This window comes from Podarcis cretensis, assembly GCF_951804945.1.
Source record: "Podarcis cretensis genome assembly, chromosome: 10".
In the NCBI taxonomy this organism is placed as follows: Eukaryota; Metazoa; Chordata; class Lepidosauria; order Squamata; family Lacertidae; genus Podarcis; species Podarcis cretensis.
The window spans coordinates 54,232,409-54,254,334 of NC_137179.1; the positions used below are offsets into that span (position 1 = coordinate 54,232,409).

The 21,926-nt window shown below is 40.3% G+C and overlaps 1 protein-coding gene across 1 annotated transcript in view; it reads right to left on the reverse strand.

Moving 5' to 3' along the window:
* Nucleotides 1–15,887: 15,887 nt before the first annotated feature.
* The window catches only part of PPP1R3A (protein phosphatase 1 regulatory subunit 3A), a 30,345-nt gene continuing 24,306 nt past the window's right edge, over nucleotides 15,888–21,926 (reverse strand). Inside the window, exon 4 of the mRNA XM_079993425.1 lies at nucleotides 15,888–20,335. Within this exon, the coding sequence (XP_079849551.1) occupies nucleotides 17,507–20,335 (2,829 nt within the window). The 3' untranslated portion in view covers nucleotides 15,888–17,506. The remainder of the gene's footprint in view (nucleotides 20,336–21,926) is intronic.

Here is a 21,926-nt window from a genome sequence, read left to right on the forward strand (position 1 = left end):
AACCTGATGCATCACTTTAGCTAATGGGGCCTCCTGCTGCCGCCGCACCGCTGGAACACGATTTCTGTTCTCATCCTGAATCAAAGTTCTTAACCCGAGGTAATATATCTGGGTTAGTGGAGTCTGTAACCTGAAGCGTCTGTAACCCAAGGTACCACTGTACTTTAATCATTTAAATACATTCTAAAATGGGGGAGGGGTGTTTTTGTTTTTTTTAAATGTCCTCAATGCATCAGGCAGCTTAAAGAACCCCATAAATGAATACAAGAACATGCAAAAACTGTAATCAGCAGGCAGTCAGGAACAGTCCTCTCCTCTCACACAAAAGAAAACCTGAGAGTATGGAACCAGGAAAGATCCCGCTTTCTATGCAAACAGGGGACACTGCTATTTTCTATTTTGGAAGGGAAGGTTGTTAAATCAGCACAGCATCCTCATATTCAAGGAGATCCTTGTGGAAGACCGCTCTGCACATCTAACACTGCTCAAGGGTGTTGGGGGATATTTAAGAGTCTATCTTTGGACTCCTCGTCCAACTTTCCTATGTGAAGTATTGACCTGGAAGCCCCAGTTGCAGCAAAAGTGTTGAGGTTCCTACTGTCTTTATCAGTGAACCTCGAAGGCACAAAGGGCATATGTCAAATAGCCATAAAGGCTGCTTTTACACTTTCATGAACTCCAGAAACACTGCTATACAACTACATGGAGGAATAAAATCTGTGTGTAATTCAACATAGCACGAAGGAGATTCTTCTATCAGTGCAAGCATTTCTGCTTGCCTGGCAAAATGATCTTGCCTATTCTACTCAACCCCACCCGTGTTGTTCTGGAGGTTCTCACAACATGCCAGAGTGGATTTGGGGAACACAGAGTGGTCATGCAAGGGGAAGAGAGAGGGTCCCTTCCTATTGCGCTAGTAGGATCCCTTGTGCTGATTCCCTGGCAGAACAGGTTAATTGAATTGGGGCCTTTGTCACATACAGTGGTACCTTGCTTTTCAAATGCCTTGGTTCCCAAATGCCAAAAACCCGGAAGTAAGTGTTCCGGTTTTCAAACGTTTTTCGGAAGCCGAACGTCTGATGCGGTGTTGAGTATTGTTTCCAGGGCGCCTGTACCTTGGTTTTCGAACATTTCAGAAGTCAAACAGACTTCCGGAACAGATTAAGTTCGGCGCTTTTGTTTTTGCTATTTATTTTGCGTTTTTGTTTCTGAGACTTTTTCAGTTAATTTGTTTTTGTGACTGTGTGGAACCAAGTTCAGCTGCTGATTGATTGATTATGTGACTGCTGAAATGACTATCATCAGTGCAGTTAAGGGGAAAAAAATAATTTTAAGTTTTATCATCTACAATATTGTCTTATTTATTTTATAGTACAATACATTGATTATTGCTTTCATTTTATGGATCAATGGTCTCGTTAGAGAGTAAAATTCATGTTAAATCGCTGTTTTAGCGGTTGTTTTAAAAAGTCTGGAATGGATTAATCCATTTTGCATTTCTATGGGAAAGCACGCTTTGGTTTTGGAACGCTTTGGTTTTGGAATGGACTTCCAGAATGGATTAAGTTTGAGAACCAAGGTACCACTGTATTCCAAAAAATTTTATGTGTAACCCAGAGATGGGGAGCCTGTAGTCCTATAGATGTTGTTGGACTTCGATTCTGATTATCTTATCAGCCATAATGGCTAGGGTTCAGCCAAATGTGGAGTGGTGCATGTTGCCCATCCCTGATGCAATATAAGCTCCTTTATGTGTACTGAGCAATAAGTCTCTATCGCCTTCCAAAGGGAGAGGTAGCTGTTACCGAAAACAATCCTGTAGTAACAAATTTATGATGGCATACACTTTCGCAAACTATAGTTCATCTACTTCGGATAAGCAGATTACTGAAGCACAAATACAGCTTGGCCTGGGAGACATTAGAACTAATTGGCTGCAATTAGATCCACTGCGCCATTTGCTTACTAACAGCTTTGTTAGAAAGCAGGCTCATCTTGTTACATCGTTGGAACAATTGGTTTTGGACTCAAGGGTAAAATACGTGATACGCTGTTAAATGTATCAACAGGAACAGTGACAGGCTAAAAAAAAAAAAACTTGGGGGAAAGAAATAATTACACGCTGCTGAAATGCTATTTGGACTTCAGAAACTGCTGAGATCACTTCTCAGGTTTTATTAGGGGAAACACAATAAAATTATGGCTTTTTATCAAACGGCAGCCTAGATTTCACACTTAGTGGAAACGGTCACACCTGACACCTAGAGAGAATATGGTAGGTAGTAGATGGACTGCTGATTTTTGGTGGCTATATTTAAAGAAATGTCAAGAAGGCTAAAATAAATTACTGGTTTTAAATTTCAGTTATTATTGTTGTTTGTTTGTTGTTATTGTTGATGTACCCTAAATTAAATTTGTATACTGCCTTTCACCCATAGATCTCAGGGTGCTTTACAACATAGGAACAACATACAGAGAAGCAACGTTAAAAAAAAATGGTTTATCTTCATGTTGACAGCAGCCAGCAATCATCTGTCACTACATGCCATATAAGAGAAGGGAATATGGTCCATCAAGTGGGTGCCATCAAAGTAGATGCCCTCTTCCAAGTGGTAGACAAATTAATCTTGAGGGCTTGTGGCACCACCTGGAGGTCAATATGAGATGGGCTCAGTGACCAAACAAAGCAGCATGGGAGAAGGTGGCTTCTCAAATAACTAGGTGCTAAATAGTTTAGGACTTTGTGCACTATCAAGATGACTTTGGACTTGACGCAGCAACAATTGGCAGTCGGTGCAGATCCTTCAACAGGGTGCTGCATCCTAATAGTAGGCTGCCTCATTCTACACTTGCTTCCTGCACCAGTTACAGCTTCCAAACCAACTCCAAGGGCAGCCCCCTAAGAGCCCATGGCAGTAATCCAGCGTTTGAGCACTGCGCTGCTGTTGCAAATGGACAGGAGACGGATTCACATACAGTATTATGAAGCAGACATTTAAAAATAGATATCTAATTGTATTTATTTAGACATCAGCCAAGTCTTCTGGGTGATTTACAAAACTTTTAAAAATTTGTAAAAAAAAAAAAAAATGCATTGAAAAATAAAAGTTGGGGGGGGAAATGGCATGTTATGTATAATCCTTTTGTTCCAACTTCCTGGCTTTGTTCCAATCTCTCTGATTTGGAGGAAGAGAGCCAAAGAATGTGTAGAGTAGACAGGATCCTTACCTTCTCTTAGCATTCATCATTCCACATCACAAATCCATGGAACTCATACTATACTGCTCATATCCCCTACCTCTCTCTGCCCCCTCCCCCTTAGTCATCACCTATATCAGGCAGGCATATCCAACTTCCAAGAGACTGCAATCTACTCCCACTATAAAAAACTGGCAGTGATCTACACATTGGAGTTATTGAGCTTTTTAGGGGGGAAGGTTGAGCTTTTTGGAGGGACAATCAATCAGGAACCCAAGATCGACCAGGATCGACCAGGCACCCCACGATCGACCAGTAGATTGCGATTGACCTGTTGGACAGGCCTGACCTATATTATCCCTACCATGGGAAGTAGTTACTGCAGGACCCGTGACCTTCCATTTCTTTGCAGAGGGATCTCCTGGGATGAGCCCTCATCAGATCAACTGTTCAACAGCCCTGGGTGCCTAGTTCCCAGCCTGTGTCCTTACCACCTTGGCTTCCTAGTCCAGAGAGACCTACCATGCCATATAACATGGCTCTTCTTAGGAGCTCCTCTTCCACTGCCTCTCACCCTGCTTTCTTCAAACTGTGTCCACCTGACACATGTCAGTCCAACTATACAAAAAGATCCCATGTGTTTGTGTGTGTATGGTATGAGCTGCTGAGCATTTTCTAGCTTTATGAGCTCAATCTGTGACCATATTTCTGTATTCTTTCAGCTATCTGCTTCAAATATAAATGAAAAGGTCATTGCTAGCCCAAACCAGGATAGGTCAAGGGCATTTGCTATAGATCGTCTGCTTCAAATGCAATGTTCCAGAAGCAATCTGGCACTAGGCATAAATAGCAACAACAGGGAGTCTCAGATTTCAGATTCACGATAGAATTTATAGGGGAGAGTGGTTGGGACGAGGCAACATTTAAATCTCAGCCAGCAGCAGAGTGGCATTGGAGACAGGAAGAGGCCCTAGTTCCTTTTGGAGGAAGAAAGTAGTTTGGTTGCATTAGGGGAGAGTAGAGCTGTGATATATTGTCTCTTAGAAGGAAAATGAAATTTTATTTCTTTTTAAATATAATAATATTTTATTCTTTTTTCCATGTAGAAAATAACACTTGTTACTCAACAATTACGGTATATTCCAATTTGACAAAACGGATGACTCCCCACTCTCCCAACATTGATGTTTATAGCCTAATTTACAATGTACAATTGCATTTTAAGGTTCTGCCTTATCTAATTTCATTCTCTCCAATATTCTTTTTAATGTATTCTGTTGTTTTTGTACACTTCAAACCCTGCTGTGGTCTTTGCATATGGGAAATAACTGAGAGAGAGAGAGACTTGAAATGATTTCCAGTCTTCTTTAAAAGCTTTTAAGTTTGTACCTTTTATCAGTGCCATCAGTGTTGCCATCTCTGCATATTCAAAGATATATTCATCCACCATTCTTCTTAGGGGTTTGCCTGCACCAGCAACCTTTGGCTATTGGCCACACTGGCTGTAAATTATGTGAGTTGTAGTCTAACAATATCAGTAGGGTGCTACATTGGCTACCTCTGCTTTAAGCTGTTAGGGTCTCAAGGAACCAATGTGAGGAAAAAGAAGGCACCTTTTATCTAATAATAATAATAATAATAATAATAATTTATTTATACCCTGCCCTCCCCGGCCAGAACCGGGCTTAGGGAGGCTAACACCAATAAAATTACAATAAAACATAATGGGGGGTGGGGAAACATTTAATTAAAATACGGGTTAAAATGCAATTTAAAATGCAGCCTCATTTTAATAGTAGCCCATAAATCAAAACCATAAGGGGAGGGAAACATAAGGGTCAGACTGAGTCCAAACCAAAGGCCAGGCGGAACAGCTTTGTTTTGCAGGCCCTGCGGAAAGATGTCAAGTCCCGCAGGGCCCTAGTCTCTTGCGACAGAGCGTTCCACCAAGTCGGGGCCAGTACTGAAAAGGCCCTGGCCCTAGTTGAGACCAAACTAACCACCTTCTGGCTTGGGACTTCCAAAGTGTTGTTATTTGTGGACCTTAAGGTCCTCCGCGGGGCATACCAGGAGAGGCAGTCCTGTAGGTACAAGGGTCCTAGGCCACATAGGGCTTTAAAGGTCAAAACCAGCACCTTAAACCTGACCCTGTACTCCACCAGGAGCTAGTGCAGCTGGTATAGCACTGGGTGAATGTGATCCCACGGCAAGGACCCTGTAAGGAGCCTCGCCGCAGCATTCTGCACCTGCTGGAGTTTCTGGGTCAGCTTCAAGGGCAGCCCCGTTTAGAGCGAATTACAGTAGTCAAGCCTGGAGGTGACCGTCGCATGGATCACTGTGACCAGATCTGGGAGAGAAAGGTATGTGGTGGAAATGTAAGGTACTAAAAGGATTTTGGGAAATGATATCTAATAAGTTGAAAAAAATGTTTAAAATAACTTTTTCTATAAAAAAAAAACTTGAAGCCTTTTTTCGGAATTCTAGGTGCCGAAATCCCAAGGGAGCCAGGGGGGCACCCACAGCCCCTGGACTGAGACAAACCTCTCTGGGCGTAATAATAATAATAATAATAATAATAATAATAATAATAATAGGAACAATTCAGCAATGAAAAGTGTGCATGCTCTATCCTCACTAAAGTTTTTTTCTTTTCTTTTTTTTTGCAGAGAGGTTCTTTTATATTTCTTACAAACTTACCTACATCGGCTAATGGGATAGTCCCCTGAGGATGTAGAAACCCCCACGTAACTTATACGTGGAGCCATTTTGCTTCCAAATGGATAGGCTGTTGGTAGCCAACATTGTGCCCTCAAAATACATTTGGACCACAACCCCCATCATGGGTGTGTGGGTGTGGGTGGGTGTTTATGTATATATGTACACAACTACACGCATATATGGCTGAAAAGTATGTATTTATGGAAAAGCAATCCAGCAATCCCATTCTCTCCCCGCCCCAACAACATGGTTCCTGTTTAATATTTATAGATTCCATCCGACTGACAACAAGACTCTGAGCCATCTTTGCATTTTATATCGGGAATGACGATACACAAAGTGAGGATTGCAAGGATAAAGATTCAACATCCCACATCAAAGTTCTGTTAGCCATAAATCTTCTTGAGGCTGATGCTATAGAAAAGAACACAGTAAATATAAGCCATTTTTTGCTTGCTTGGTTATGCAACTGCAGCAAATAATCTGACAACACAAACACCAAGCCTTTTAAAGGTTTCAAGTGCCCTGATTACAACCGCATTAAATCTGTGTCCTTTTGCATAGAAACTCTGGGCTTGACAGAGAGTAAAATGACTCTAAACCTCATCTGCTTTTCTCCCTCAGTTGGTATTTTATAGTCCCTGCTGTGTGGCATCCGCTACTAAGCTGACATGCCCGAACAGTGGCTGAACAAAGCAGAACCCATTGAAACTGCATTTATTTTCTAAATCTGCATAAAATGACTATTGCAGGGAGGCGCTGCTCAAAACTGCCGACTTCAAAGTTGTTGTTGTTTTCATTTTTCTTTTCTTTTAACCCAATAATCAGCTTGAAACGCAGCATACAATATAATCTCTAAATGCAGGAAATTTAGTTTACATTTTGTAATGTAAAAATGGCTAAGGGCTCAATATAAGGAAGCTGGAGTGGGGAGGGGGCGATTTTACAAAAAAAAAAAATCCCTATTGAGACAAGATAACAAATATAAGTAGTTTTTCCAAGGGAAATTAGGGTTCCTTAGGGAAAAAAATCACCCCCATCTGCTGTTTTTGAAAACAGTGTTTTGTGGCACCCTCTCCTACTTAGTCATGCTAAAACAGTGCAAGAACAAAGACCAGCCCCGGTACATGCATACATTTCCCTCCAAAATTTACATAAAATTAGAATTTCCAGAACACATAATGCCCCAGCCACCATACGGCATTCTTCCTTGAACTTACAGGGGCTCTCGGTTTCCACAGTAAATACAAACTCTTCCCCTACAGCAAATGCTGCAATTCTAAAAGCATCTTTCATGTTTGTTTGTTTGTTTACAGTGTTTGTTCTCTCCGGCATTCAATTACATTCAGAATGTATTGCTTCGAAACCAAGGATTAATTTCTTCGTGAAGGTTTTTCTCCCCTGAAAAAAGTCAAGCCTTAGCTTAAAAGAAGACGTTCACTTTTCTGACACGTGTAACTGAGCTGTCCGTCTGTCTGACCAAGAAGCCTCTCCTCTATCCCTCCTCACATCTAGATCGATGGCAGGGGCTTAATCGCATTGCATTGTTCCCTCTTCATTTCCTCCGGTTTAGGGGCATTTCAGACATGAATAGCATAATGCTATTGTGAATGTTATTTTAGTGTCAGAATTGGAGTGTGTTTCAGAATAGAACTTACGATGTGTGTGTTTTAGTGGTGGCGAGAATCTGGCCTAATGAGTGCTCTTGGCAAACCGTATCTTCATTGTTCTGCTTTTCCTTTTTTTTAAGAGAGACAGGCAGGAAATCAGGATTAGCCGTCGAAAACAGTTCTGTGCACATTTCATAATCTAAAAATAAATTATGCTCCAAACTCGGTGGCATAAACAAACTGGCTTGCCTGCGTCATTGTTTAAAGTGATATGGATGAGCAGGCCAGGGCAGGGAAAGATGTAACAGAGGCTTGAGGCGCTATTTGGTAGGGCCATATTCTTTGAGCATCTTTGGACTGGGAATCCAAGGCCTTTTGCGCTCTCTGAATTCAAGTACCACTTTGATGGGCTGCTACTGCAACTCCCAAGATAGGCACAGAATTCTCACATAGCACCGGGCTCCAGAGGTTTGCAGATGCCACCAGTGGGCATTGCCAGTCAACTTGCAAGATTTTCTTTAATGACATTCTTGTCTTGACAAACAAACAAACAAACAAACAAACAAACAAACAAAAAGATCTAGCTGCCGACATGAACCCAAAATGAACAAAAAGGCTAACAGGAAAAAGTATGCAAAAATAACACATAATTTAATGAATACACATGGGGGGATTAAATAAATAACATTGATCTCATATAGATATAGATATGCATATACCATGCTTAGATTTTTAGGCTGACCTTGTATTATTTAGTTTATTAAATTGCATGATATTTTTTGCATATTTTCCCCAATGAGAGCCTGTCTTGGGAGGACTTTGGCAGCACTTCTAATCCCGTGGAAACTACAGATGCCCAGAGCCTTGGCAGCTCCTTCCTTTCAGAACAATATTGCTTGGCAGATAGCCCCGAATGAGATCCCATTTTGAAAGTAGCGCTTTCGATGGGAACAGAAACATTTGCCCTACAAACCACTTAGCTGTGAGAATATTCACTCTTGTTTATTCCTTTAAGACGAAATGGGCGATCCCTTCACATCAAAAGTCCTTCATTCTTCAACAGCATTTTCAGGGTCTGACAAAGTATTTGATTCTTAGACTGTGTACACATTTGCCATTTACTCAGGCTCCTGTGCATTCCCACCTCTGTTTTTTTAATCTGTTGACACATGACATTACCCATGACCTCATGCATCTCAAAGTTTCCTCTGAAATACTGCATTTTGATCCCATTTTCCCCAAGCCAGCTTCACTCTGACTTGAGAAATAATAATGAAACATATGTTGTAGATATTTATTATGCTATTTTTGTGATATACAAATGACATCAGAAAACTTGGTATACTTGTTTGTATAACATTACTCTTGTTTATAAAACACAATTAAAAAAAGAGAACTGTAGGCTTACTCAATGCACAAGTGAATTCTAGGTGTGTACAATTGAAAAAAGCAGATTTCTGGGTACAGAGATGGAGTGGGGAAACCAGCCAGGTAATGCAGGGTAATGCACACCCCCACACCCCCACATCCCCACACCCCACACCCCCACACCCCCACATCCCACACACCCACACACCCACACACCCACATCCCATTTCCACTCACTGGTGTGGACATATAGCAGGAGAATTTGATACACATTGAATTGTGCTGTTGTGTACAGCAGAATACAAATTCAATTTGAAATACCCAGAGAAAAAACAAGCTTGCTGGTTTTTTAAGCCAGTAATATGTACCTAACCTCAGATTGATCCACAACTGATTAGGATAATCCATGAGACCAGTTTGGGAAGTACTGTATTGTTCTAAGTTGAAACAGGCCTCCTTTGTCATTGGTGACATCAACATATATCCTGTTCTGGTTGTCTATGTAGCATCATGACACCATCATGTCCAGTAGAGGATACCAGACTGGAAGGCATTTTATGAAACAGAAAGCAAAAATAATGGTGAAGCCTTAGCCAGGAGAGAAACAATAACTGTAAATAAGTTCCAGAAAACATGGGATTAATGGTTTTCCTAAACTGCTATTTTTGGTGCAAAAAGTAAACAAAGGGACATTCAGCTGAGTTCTGTTCACTGCTAGTATATCCTCCATCTGCTTCAGTTTGGGTGCTGTTTGTTCAAATTACTGCTTCTACTTTGTTTTCGTCTACATCAGTGATGGCCAAACTTGGCCCTCCAGCTGTTTTGGGACTACAACTCCCATCATCCCTGACCACAGGTCCTGTTAGCCAGGGATGATGGGAGTTGTAGTCCCAAAACAGCTGGAGGGCCAAGTTTGGCCATCACTGGTCTACATGGATTAGCCAAACAGGTGACCCCAGCCAATCAAGAATTAGGTAGTGCCTGGAATGACTTCATAAGGCTACTTAACCAATGCTATTTGGCCCTGTGGTGACATCACTGAGTCAAATGAAGTTAATTTAAAGTGAGGGTGATGCTTCCTAAATTATACATGAGTGATTCTGGTCAAGAAGGATCTTATAATAAATAGGACAGTACTGTGATGCTACGCAGCCAATCAGTTTTGGCCGTGTGATGATGTCCCTGAGTCAAATGAAGTCAATTCAGAGCAAAGGCACTATTTTCTGAATAGACAAACTTGTGTCAAAATCATTTAAAAATCACTATACAGGAATAGCAGTTTTTGAAAAGGTGCATTAGGGATAAACGGACTGTGCAACAAGAGGAACTGTAAATGATTATTGCGTTCATATGGAAACTTTTATAACTCATTAAGTCAGGCTTTCCTTATGACTTGGTTAATGATATTTGATAAAAAGTGCTGTGCCTACTGTTTCAATGTATATTGCTATTTAACCTGTACATCTGTATTTACTTTTTGCATTTTAATTATGCAAAATTAAACTTAGCAGAGTTGGGGCGGAGCATGACTTATTTTGCACACAATGACTGAGGATGCTATGGTATTGGACTCACTCACATGCCCCTCCACCCAAGTCACCTACAAACCTGTGCAAACTGTCGGTCCTCCACAATGGAGGTGAGACTGTGAAGATGCAGAGACTATACTGATGCTCTCTGTTCAGCAACAGTAAAACCTGGAGTTGTATGATCAGCCCAAAGCAATGTAAGTTTAGAAAATATGTTGGCACGTTAGGAAGGATTTTGAAGAAAGCAACAAGGATATTCAGTCATATGGGGGAAACAGTTTTGCTTGACATACAGAAAAATTAGAAGGGACACATTAAAATATTTACCTATAGGATGTCAGAAAGAAGAAAAAGAACTGCCTTCACCTAACAGAATGAAATCCATTGGTTTTAAATTAGAGGGAAATATATCATTAAAGATTAGGAGATACTTCTTATAAGCAATGCAGCACTGGATAAATTGATGTGCAAGGGGAGTCGTTGATATTTTCGTCTGCCTGGGATGCTATAGATATAGTATTTTCTGTCTGAGGACATGGGATTAGATAAGAACATGGATGGAAAATCTAGATGGCATTAGCCTCCAACTCCCATCATCCCTGACCACTGGCCACTCTGGCTGGGGCTGATGGGAGTTGGAGTCCAAAAATGTCTGAAGGGCCACGGTTTTTCCACCCCTTCCATCATCATCACCAGCAACAGCAACTCATTACACTTGACATTGTATTGGCACCAGAAAACCCAGGGGTAACAGAGGTCCTGGATCAATGCACTCTGTGTAAAAATACACCACAAGTATTTCAGCTTCAGGGATTATATCGAAGAGTGAAACTTTTGAAAAAGAAGCAAATTAAGAACAATAAGATGAAGGTTAGAGTTGGTCCTTCTGAATGACTATATATTGATTTTGATGATGAAATAAATAAGTGAATGATGGATAGTTCTGTTATCTCTTCATATCTGGCTCACTCCTTTGCTTTGGCTGACTAAAATGGATTGGAGCGAATAAATGTGACTGAGTGTGTGAAAGAAATAAAGCAAAAGTTAATAACTTTGCATTGAGCATCTGGGAATACCACATCTCTTTGCTAGATCATTTTTAAATGATCTAATACTGTAGGCAAACTTGTGTATTGCAGATTGTTACTGATGATACATTAATTTATGAAAACTGAAATAGCTGGAGACATTAAAATAAAAATTGCATTCTGTCTACAAGCCTGGAACAAATTATTGCAGGATTTATTCAACTGTTAGTTTTAACATTTGGCATGAGGAATTTTCTCTTCTAATTAAGATCTCAGAATTAATTCTCTTCTTGTCTCTTGCAGTTCAAAGTTGCCAACAATAATGATGCGAAAAGAAATGAGAGTGGATGTATTGATGTGCAATGTATAAAACAAAGATCAAAACATGCTAGACTGGTGGCTTGGGCTCTGTTGACAGTCCAGAGCTGCCTGGAATCAAAGTCGGCACAGGCGTTGGGTGAGCAAGCAAGAAGGCAGCCTCACCCCTGAATTCCAACTTTCCTACTGCCATCACCATGCCCAATCCCCAACACTCAGGAGAGGCTTTTCAAATGGGACAGTGAATTACAGTAGGAGGAGGGTTGGCAGATCTCCATTATGGGAGATGGCTTACATTTGCATAACACTGAGAGTGTTACATTATCAGAGGGAGCTGTGAAACAAACTTGCAGTGATTCAGGTTGGATGTGGCACACTGACATCAAGGTGGTTATACAGAGGTGTCAAGGCTCAGGGAATACTATCCCTCCACCGGTGACAGCCCTCCTAAAAAAGCAGATAACACTAAGAGTCCTTACTACGTAATTTATTCAGTATTCACAGAGGAAGACAAAGGGATGTAGTCTCTATGCAATGATGGTGTTGCTCCAAGTAAAGTCCCCCCCCCCCATTCGTCTCCCTTAATCTACATCAGTCCTGCATCGGCTAATCTGAGCCTTCTGCCGCTGTGCTCTCTGTTCTACTACCCTCAATGCCCATCTGGTCCTGGGGAGAAGGGGGGGTCAGGAATGCTTTCCAAGGACACTGAGTCTGTCAGCTGTCTCTCCCCTGGTGCTGCTTCTTCTTCCTGCTGATCCTTTTCCAATATTTCCCAACTTCTGCCCTCTGCAGCCTCTGAACTATGCCCTTCTGCAAACCGCTGATCTAAATCTATACTGTTCTCCTGTTCTCAGGAAGGTTCAGGAGAAGACGGGGGGTGGTCCCCACCATTCGTCCTCAGTCCAGCCCCTGACAAGAAGACAGACATTACATGATTTCTCTGTGATGTCTCCTTTAACTGAAGATGTTCTTGTTCTCCATATTGTAAGCAATACTATAAGCACCAGTAGATGTTAGAGCATCTACTTTGTATGAAGAAGGTCCCCATTTCAATCCCCAGCATCTCCAGGTAGGACTAGTATTCCTGAAACCCTGGAGAGCCACTGCCAATATAGCCAATACTGAGCTAGATGGACCACCAATGGTCTGTTTCAGTGTAAGGCAGCTTTGTTCCTATGGGAGGCAATAAGAGGTGACACAGGAAAGAGTGAAACAGGATGCATGTTTATTTGTTCTAGACAGAGAGCACATCTTGCCATTAGAAGATGTCATTGTAACACGGTCCCCTGCCTCTAAACACCATTGTATCATGTCCCGAAGAAGAGAACCTCAAAGCTTAGCTCCTGTTGTGCTATTGTTTCTTGCTTCTTTGGGTACCAATCCAAACGGTGCCAAATTGTCATGTATAAGAATATTGTTACGACTGCCAGGTTTGAAGATGGCCTTGTATCGAGTCTTTTCTGTGGTGAATAGCTGAAGGCAGTTGATGAACATGAACCCAAAGTTTCAAAAAAGTATATATTGGGGAAGTGTGGATAAAAGTGCATATATTGGTGAAGATTGCATTAAAAATGCATTATATTAGGGGAAAATACTTGCAAAAAAATGGCATATTAGGCAAAACTGCATAGAAAAGAATGGTATATTGGGAGAAATGTGCACTCGAATGCCACTGAATTTTCATACAGACTTTTTAAAAATTGCAAATTGATGAGGAAATATAGTGAACTGAATTTAAGATGGGAAAAGTGAGTGAAACCAAAACTGACAGAATGCTCCATTCCTGGCTATATATTCCACCATAGAAAATCATGGGCAACTCTATTTGCTTTGCAAGCCATATGCCTGCACTAAGACTTGATGTACAGCTGCAGGTGGTTGTCCGACCACATCATCTAATCTAAAATGTCATGGTAGGATTTGATAGTGTTGAATTTCTTGCACTCTGCACCTTATGATGTTTGACAATTCTAAATTAACGAACCGTTTTGTCTAAACACTGCTTTTCCATGACACCTTGCACATTATCAAATTAGTGAAACAGTGCCATGCTATTCTGGGGGGTTTACGGTGCATTTCAACATGTGATTTAAAGCAAAAGGTCAGAGCTGCAGCCCAGAAATGGCATGGTAGTTATGAGCTATCTATCACATGAAGAGGAGAAAGCAGTGGCCTTCCCTAAATTTGGCTTGCAGCACATATTCACATGCTGGTTGTTCCATGCAACTCCTTCCTGCTCTCTGCAGAAAACATGATGTGTTCCCCTCTCCATCAGCATCTCTTCAGATGAGACTCTTGGGGTTTGATGTTATTTATGTGTTTTAAAGTTCTATATCCAGCTCTTCCATAGATACCAAATAGTTTGTGAATGTTGAAAATTGCACATGCTTAAAAATATATATATAAAGATGATTAGTTAAGGCCTGCAACTCTTGGAAATTCATAGAGATAAATATATGTATTTATATTTTTATATATCATTTGTATATTTGTATATTGTAGGGTGGGTTTTTTTAAAAAAGCTACCCCTTTAGCTTCAAAGGTGGGCAATGATGGTTGGAAATGAAAAACGTATGCTTACATATTTAACATGTTAATAAAATTGTTCTGGACAATAGCTGAGGAGATAAAAGAAGGCAATGAAAAATATTTTAGAAGAAATAAATAGAACACAACAACCTGAAAAGTATTTAGTTTTGTCATTGTCAGTAAAAAGAGAAGTACAATTCTGTCTCTTGCATAAATATGTAGAATATGTATTTTATTTTATTACTTTTTTGTGGCAGATATTTTATCTGAAATTTAGATATTTATTTAATTCATTTTATCGCTCCCCTGCCCACTACCCATTTGTCTGATTATTCAAGTACAGATTATTCAGATATATATTTGATTCACTTCAGCAGCCATGGAAATATGTAGAAATATTTATCTGCAGGTCCCAGTGCATTTTACATATTTTAAAAGTCAAACAACTAGATAAGAATCTAGGTAACCAAGCTGTCAACCTTTTGGACCACCATTTTGGATCCACAACTTTTCATTTCCCATTTTAATATAAATGATAAACTGAGAAAAGGTAATGCAGTGGTTAATCACATAAACTCCCAGTCTCTAACTCAAACCTCAGATTACTCTAAATGCACAGGGTAGCAAGGTACAATCAGCCTCAGCATACCCTCCCTCGTCTGTTAAATGGGGATAATGTGCTCTACCGAGAAAATCTGCGTGAAACAGTTTGATCATTTAAGAAAACAAGTATACAAATGTCAAGGCATGGATATGTAAGTATATTGCTCAGGGTGTGGGAAGTGGAGCCATAGAATTCTTATGTGGTGCACAGCTCCACACATGTGAAGATAGGGATATGGGGAAATGCTGGATATTACTTTAAAAGGGTTTCAAAGTTATCAGTTATGGAGTCTGGAGTCTGTCAACTGATGGAAACCACTGTGGCAATAGAAGGTAAATCTACCTGTCTTCCCACAAAAAGAAAGAAAGAAAGAATTTTCTTTCAAGATTGGCCCAATATGGATGCTTAGGGGAAATATATTGACCAAAGCAACTGATTTTCATTTATTCTTTCTTTATTAGCATTTCCATAATTTTCATAAAGCCAACTGATCCAAACCAGCTTACCAACTGATCCAAACTTTTAGATCATCAACCCTGCAGCAATAGAAAATACAGCAGGAACTGGAGATGTTTGGAAATAGAATACCACTCCCAGGGTTCTCACATTCCCAGACAATAAATTGTCATGTAGAAGGGTTTTTTTATGTTTTGAGCATACATTTGAAATGTACTTCTGAAAATATGTTCTCTCTCAGCAAGTAACTGAATGAATGCAGCAGATAGTTTTGCTTATCACTCAAATTGTGGGTTATTTCCCTTTTTTAAACAAAAAAACAAAAAACCTTATTAGAACCATTAACAGTCCAAGTAATGTTCATTGGACTACAGCTCCCATCAGCCCCAGCCAGCATAGCCAATGATCAAGGATAATGGGAATCAGAGTCCAACCGCATTGATGACACTCTACCATGGCATCCCTGCAGAAGAAGGCTTAGGACTCATTATTATCTTGCGGGGTTCCAAAGTAATCCACACACAATCCAACCATTCAAAATTTGTTTATTATTACTATTATTCAACACTTGTTGGGACTGCCTTTCTAAAGCAACATGGTTTAAACAACATCATTCAGAAAGTCCAACTGGAATAATGCTAAAATTAAGTGAAATTCTTCCCTTGCGTTACACAGTCTTCATTTACAAAAAGTATGTATATATATATAAAAACAATATCTAAAGACAACCAGGCTTTAATTTGTATCCTTCAGTCTACATCAGTCCATATCAGCTCTGTGGTGTGAACAAGAGCCTTTTTTTATGCATAGCACTTTTTATTTTTACACATACAAAGTTACATCACAATTGCACTGGAGTCTAGAGTTGTAACTGTGCAGACATTTATTAATTAATATCATCACATTGGGGGGAAAACAACAGCAGCCACCTATGCCTTCTTCAGGCATTATCAAGAAGTATTAAGTTAACATCAGAGCTGGGGGTATCTCTGCCCCCCACTTGTCACTATTTCTGTCACCCTCCAGTGTGTACAGGACAATCTTCTGAAGTGGGGGATCTCTTGTACTCATGGAATCTTTCTATGTTCTTTAGAACGTTAGAAAATCAGGGTTCTAAAGCACACGTGAGCCTTCATGACTGACCTCCTCGATTTGGAGGGAGATGAGAATGGTGACAAAGGGCAGAGCTGGCATACTTGACCGCATGACCCTCCTCGTATGTTTCCTTAATTCTGATTGGCAATGTCTGATGACGGCTCCACTTAATCTATAAAGTTGAGTTTTTCTCCCAAAATATGCTTGCTAATTCTAGTTGTACATCATTAAATGCATATGGGGCACATTCCTTGCACTCTTGCACAACTCCTATCAATTTCAGCGGTGCATGCAGAGTGACATCCCAGTGGATCGTGCCTATGGTCAGTATTAATATATTAAGGGCATGTCCACATTGCATAGTTTGAAAGAGGAGGAAGAGAAGGGCTCCAACTCGGTGCATCAGATCCCTGCAAACAATACTGCAACTTTGGTTTTCCCATCTGTTCACCCAGCAAAACAGGAAAATCGTGGGATGAATGGAGGTGATATAGTCCACACTGAGGAATGGTGTGCAAAATTCCCTGGCCACACAATACCTTATTTTGTGGGGCCTACTTCTCATCCTTCAATTTTAGTGCATAACTATAAAATACAGGAAACTCCTAAGTGGACATGCCCTATTACTGTGTTAGTTATAATGCCATTCCCTCTTTACTTACTTGCTATATAAAACCATTTTTTAAAAAGCCTTTCAGAAAGAAAATAAAGCTTTACTACAAAACAAATGAGTGCGATAAAATTGTAAGAGACTCTGAAGAGACTCAAGCTTCACATCTTCCTAACCAGAAAAGGAGCAGCAGCTGTATTTAATTTCAACTTGATGTGCTTCAGAACTCATATTCATATAGGTATTTAATGATCCAAACTTAATGGTCCTATGCAGAATAATTACTTATATGAGGGAGCAAACTCCATGTTCATTCCTTTAAGCATTGTTTCAAGGGAAGGGGGGGGGGAATCTTGAGTTGGTTCTGTGTGGACATGGCTGTGCTTTGGGATATACTGATATTAAATGTTAAGTGCTTCATGTAGACATTTGGATGCTTTATACTACTCTTTTTTGACTGATTCCTCGTCCCCCCTGCCCTCACAGTATAGCCAATACAATGAAAAGAAGTAGAGTGCAAAGCAAACAATTAAATCGTAGTGGTACAACGTGACGCAAAACACAACGAACAAGAGGAAATAAAGTATTTTGTAACCAATGTGCTTTAAAACGAGACACTCAGGTGGTAAGCTATAAACTTCACTTTGCTGACCAGAAATTACTGTGTGACCAAAACCAGACTGGTGGCCAAGCCCATCAGTGTTCAATGTTTCTTCAGTTATCAAACCTTCAGACTCTGAGATTCTCTCTTCTCTTTCTTCTAGGGGTTCACTAATTAAAATGGTTGGCCCTAATAGCTTCTCCTGTTTGAGCTCTGGCTGATGGGGAAACAGACCTGTGCTACTTTCTCCTTTCTCACTAGAAGGCAGCACTGCTGAACTCTCAGGAAGTTCTTGGAGTTCAGTCTCCAAAGAAATATTTGGAATCATGGGAGCTGTGTCACCAGTTAGGGTGAAGCCACATTCTGAGTCAGCTGCAATATCGACTGAAGCTTCTGTGTCTGGATGCAACACTTGCCCCCCCTCCGCAGGAAGGGCTCCGCTGGACTCTTCTGAAGATGTCACAGATGAACTTTCGTAATAGCTGCCAGCAACAATTACCTCAGAAGGAGAAATTTTGCATTCTGCTTTAGCACCGTCATGAGGAATCATTCTCCAGACACTTGCCTCTTCAGCCTCTTTCTTGCATAGGCCTTGCGGTAGGCCCTGCAAAGCTTTCAGAGATGTTTCAGGATATAAATCCTGCTCTGAAATGGCTTTTCCTTCTGCAGCAGAAGTCCATAATATTTCAGCTGGTGGTGAATCATTCCCAGTGCTATGTTCTGCTCCTCCAAGCTTTTCGCTTGCACTGCGTACTGACATCATTTCTCCGTGCACCGTTTCATGTATGCGTGCATTATAAATATCTGAAACTGATTCCTCTTCAAATTTGGTGTCATATAATACACCCACTGTATTGCATTGACAAAGAGGATAATGTGAACCATCACTTCTCCCTTCATGTATATCAAACACTGTTTCCTTTTCCTCTGTGGACCTGTCACTTAGTGCAGTCTCTTGAGGTAGCTTAACAATTACTGCTTTTTCACCAGCAGACATTTTTTCTGGAGTACTTTCTGATGTCATTTTAATTACATAAGAGGCTGTAACTGCCTCTGCTTCCCTTATACTATCATGCTCCACTTCATAAGACTCTTCATATCTCACTGGGTCTTGGCAGGTAAACAATTCATCTGTGGGAGTTACATCCAAACATCTTGTATCGTCTTTAATTCCCCACATAGCTTCGCCACCTGTTAGCTCTTCCACCTGCACTCCTTCATCGGCTTCGCTTTCCTTTTCTGCCAATTGACTTCCTAAGCCTCTCCAACTTTGATCCCCGCATGTGACCCTGCTGCTCTGATCATCTTCAGTAAACCTGCCAGGATCACTTTGGCACAGCTCTGCCTGCAACATCTTACTGTTTGATACATCATAGCCCTGATTGTGCTTCCCTTCTTCTAAATTTCCTCCAGCATCAAACACATCTTCTACATTTTTTGATGCAGAACAAGTGGATATACTTTCATCAGTTGCCTGTACCAAATTTGGGTAGCTCAAGCAAATCCCACTTGTAGTCTGAATGTCTTCTGGGTAACTACTCTCTGCTCCCTTTAAATTTTGACTTAATTCACCTACAACAGAAGTTGTGCTTTCCTGCTTATTTCTTTTGCCTGAGATTTCTCCAGCATTTAGCCATGATATATCTATGGATTCATGTAATTCCTCATCTTTTGCTACATCTAACACACCAGGACTCATCATTTCTCTTTGAGAAAACTTCTCTATTGTACTGCCTTCATTGTTACTGGGTGTGAACAACAATGGTTGTTGATTTTGTATTTCAGCGTAATCTTTTCCATGCCTGTTGGTAGGGCATGCTTGTGCCTCTTCTGAAGATTGCTCTAAAATGCTCAACTTTATTTCTTTCACCTTATCAAGATTATACTCAGACTTATATTTTTCTTCTACAATGTCATCTTTGGTATGCGAACTTGTGAAAGACTTTGGTGTGACATTAGCTTCAGCTAAGGTATTGGTATTAAATTCTCCTCTTAAATACACCTTTTTGTTCTCATATCTCTCAATTTTGAATTCCTTTTTGTCAATGTTTTCTAAAACTGATTCAAGAGTTTGGGAAGATGTTTCTTGCATATGTTGCCCAAGAAATGGCTTGATCTTGTCATCCACTCTTTCCAATACTTCCTCTTTTAATTCAATGGCTTCATCATACTCTAAGGGAACTATTTTGGGCCTTGTTTCCCATGCCTTTCTGTGGTGATCATAATTATCCTCTCTGATTAACAAACTCTCCGTTGTTTTGCTTCCTGAGGCATCTTCAGATTCATGCTTTTGAACATCTGCAGGACACACCCCATGTTTACTTGAGATAACATCTGTAAAACGGTCGGTCTCTTTTTCTTTCATTCCAGACCAGTGCTCCAGTGATGAAAGGGTTTCAATGGTACTAAAGCTTTCTGAAGACTGGGCCCTATTGTTTGCCGAGTCCAGTGCAGTCAATTTTTCTGGGGGTATCATACAAAAATCATTTCCTGTGGAAGATGTTTGGTTATTGTCTTGTAAAGCACGTTCAGATGAACTTATCGCCAGAGGTTGCCTAAGCAATCCAGAGTCCATCTTGCCCCCCACTTCTTTTGGTTCATTTGGAAATCTAACTGGCTCGGTTGTGTATAACTTCCTTTCATCCTTGGCTCTAGAGAAGTGTTGACTTAGCTGAAAGAACAGAATAAGAAAAAAATGATCAGAATGCATGTGTGCGTACACATAAACTTAGATATATAAGAGGAAGGATTTAATCAGGAAAGTTTTGTATTCAGTAAGACGGATTTGGAGAAAACAAATCAGTTACAGATTTTATGTTGCATGTCCTCTTTAAAATAAAGGGTGTTAGAAGGTTGTGTAAAAGCAAGAAATGAAATAGCCCCGAGTCCCCTCTCTTTCTCGCTTCCACCCCCACCCCATCTCCCCACCCTCTTTATTCATGAGCTCAGTAAGCTGCAAGTCCATTTCATACAAATGAATCCAAAAGAGAATATTCTCTACAAGAGAAGCTAATTCATTCACAGAGCACATTCCCTCCCAGGCATGTTTTATTTTAAACTGACTGCATTGACACCTCATATCAAAGCTAGAGAATGAATGGTATTGTCCGGTAAAATAAAGATACATTTGCACACTGACAAATACTCTAAGGGTTCCCTTTTCTTCATTCCTCTCAGCACCCATTTTACAGGCTGCATACCGGAATGTTTTGAGAGTTCCAGAAAGTGTAAAAGGAGTTAGTGAAGGAAAGGCCAGGAACGAGTAAGTTTCTTCTCTCTCTCTCTCTCTCTCTCTCTCTCTCTCTCTCTCCTCTCTCTCTCTCTCCTCCAAATATTGCATTATACAATTCAACAGCATTTCCTTGTCATGGCATTCTCTCCTTGCTTTCGAATACTCAGGCTGATGGTTTCATACCAATCAATTAGAGGATAGCTTCTTGGGGGCCACCTTATTACATTTACACTTGCTGCAGATACCCCCATTACAGTGACTCTTATTAATATGTTTTCTGCAAAGCCTCTGCAAACTATTAATAGTAAAACGTCACTCAAAGAAAAGTGAAGGAACTAATGTTTCTGCAAATTCTGTTTTAATGACCCTCTGCCAACTGGCGCTCAAATGTATCTGAGCTCTTCAGTGATGCCAACTGTCAGGATTTAATAGTGAGATGCCTGGGTTTTCCCCCTCCTCTCTCTCCCTCCTCATAACTGACATTTGCATGATCTCAATAATTATATGCAAATCTTACGATTTTCCCTTCTTCTCACATAAGGCTCATGTTACTTGTCAACTGCCGAGCTGTCTTGTGAGCAATTGCCTATGGGTTTCAAAGATTTGGTTGCATTTCCATTTATTATAGGCCTCCATTGTTTAATTCATTACGCAGCACATAAGGTAAATTAAAATCTGAATGACATACATATACACTCTTCATTTATTGTACAGATGATCACTTTGATTTTCCCTTCTTGTTAAAAACTGTTAAATTTTAGTGTATTCATTGTCTCAGGGAATGCTAAGAGTATCCTGTGATTTCCCCCACCCTCAGCTTCTTATTTCTGTCTTTTTGTTTAAAAAAAAAGTTTTAAAAAAATAAATTTACAAAGATGCTGATTTTCAGACAGTGAATGCTTCTGCATTGGATGACAACTCTTAACTACCCTAAAGTTAGAGAAAGGGAGTCTTCGTGCTTATATGTGAAAAATTCATTTTCTTGCTCACTGTCCAAAAGGGCTGCAAGTCCTGTTGTGGGTTTCAGCTT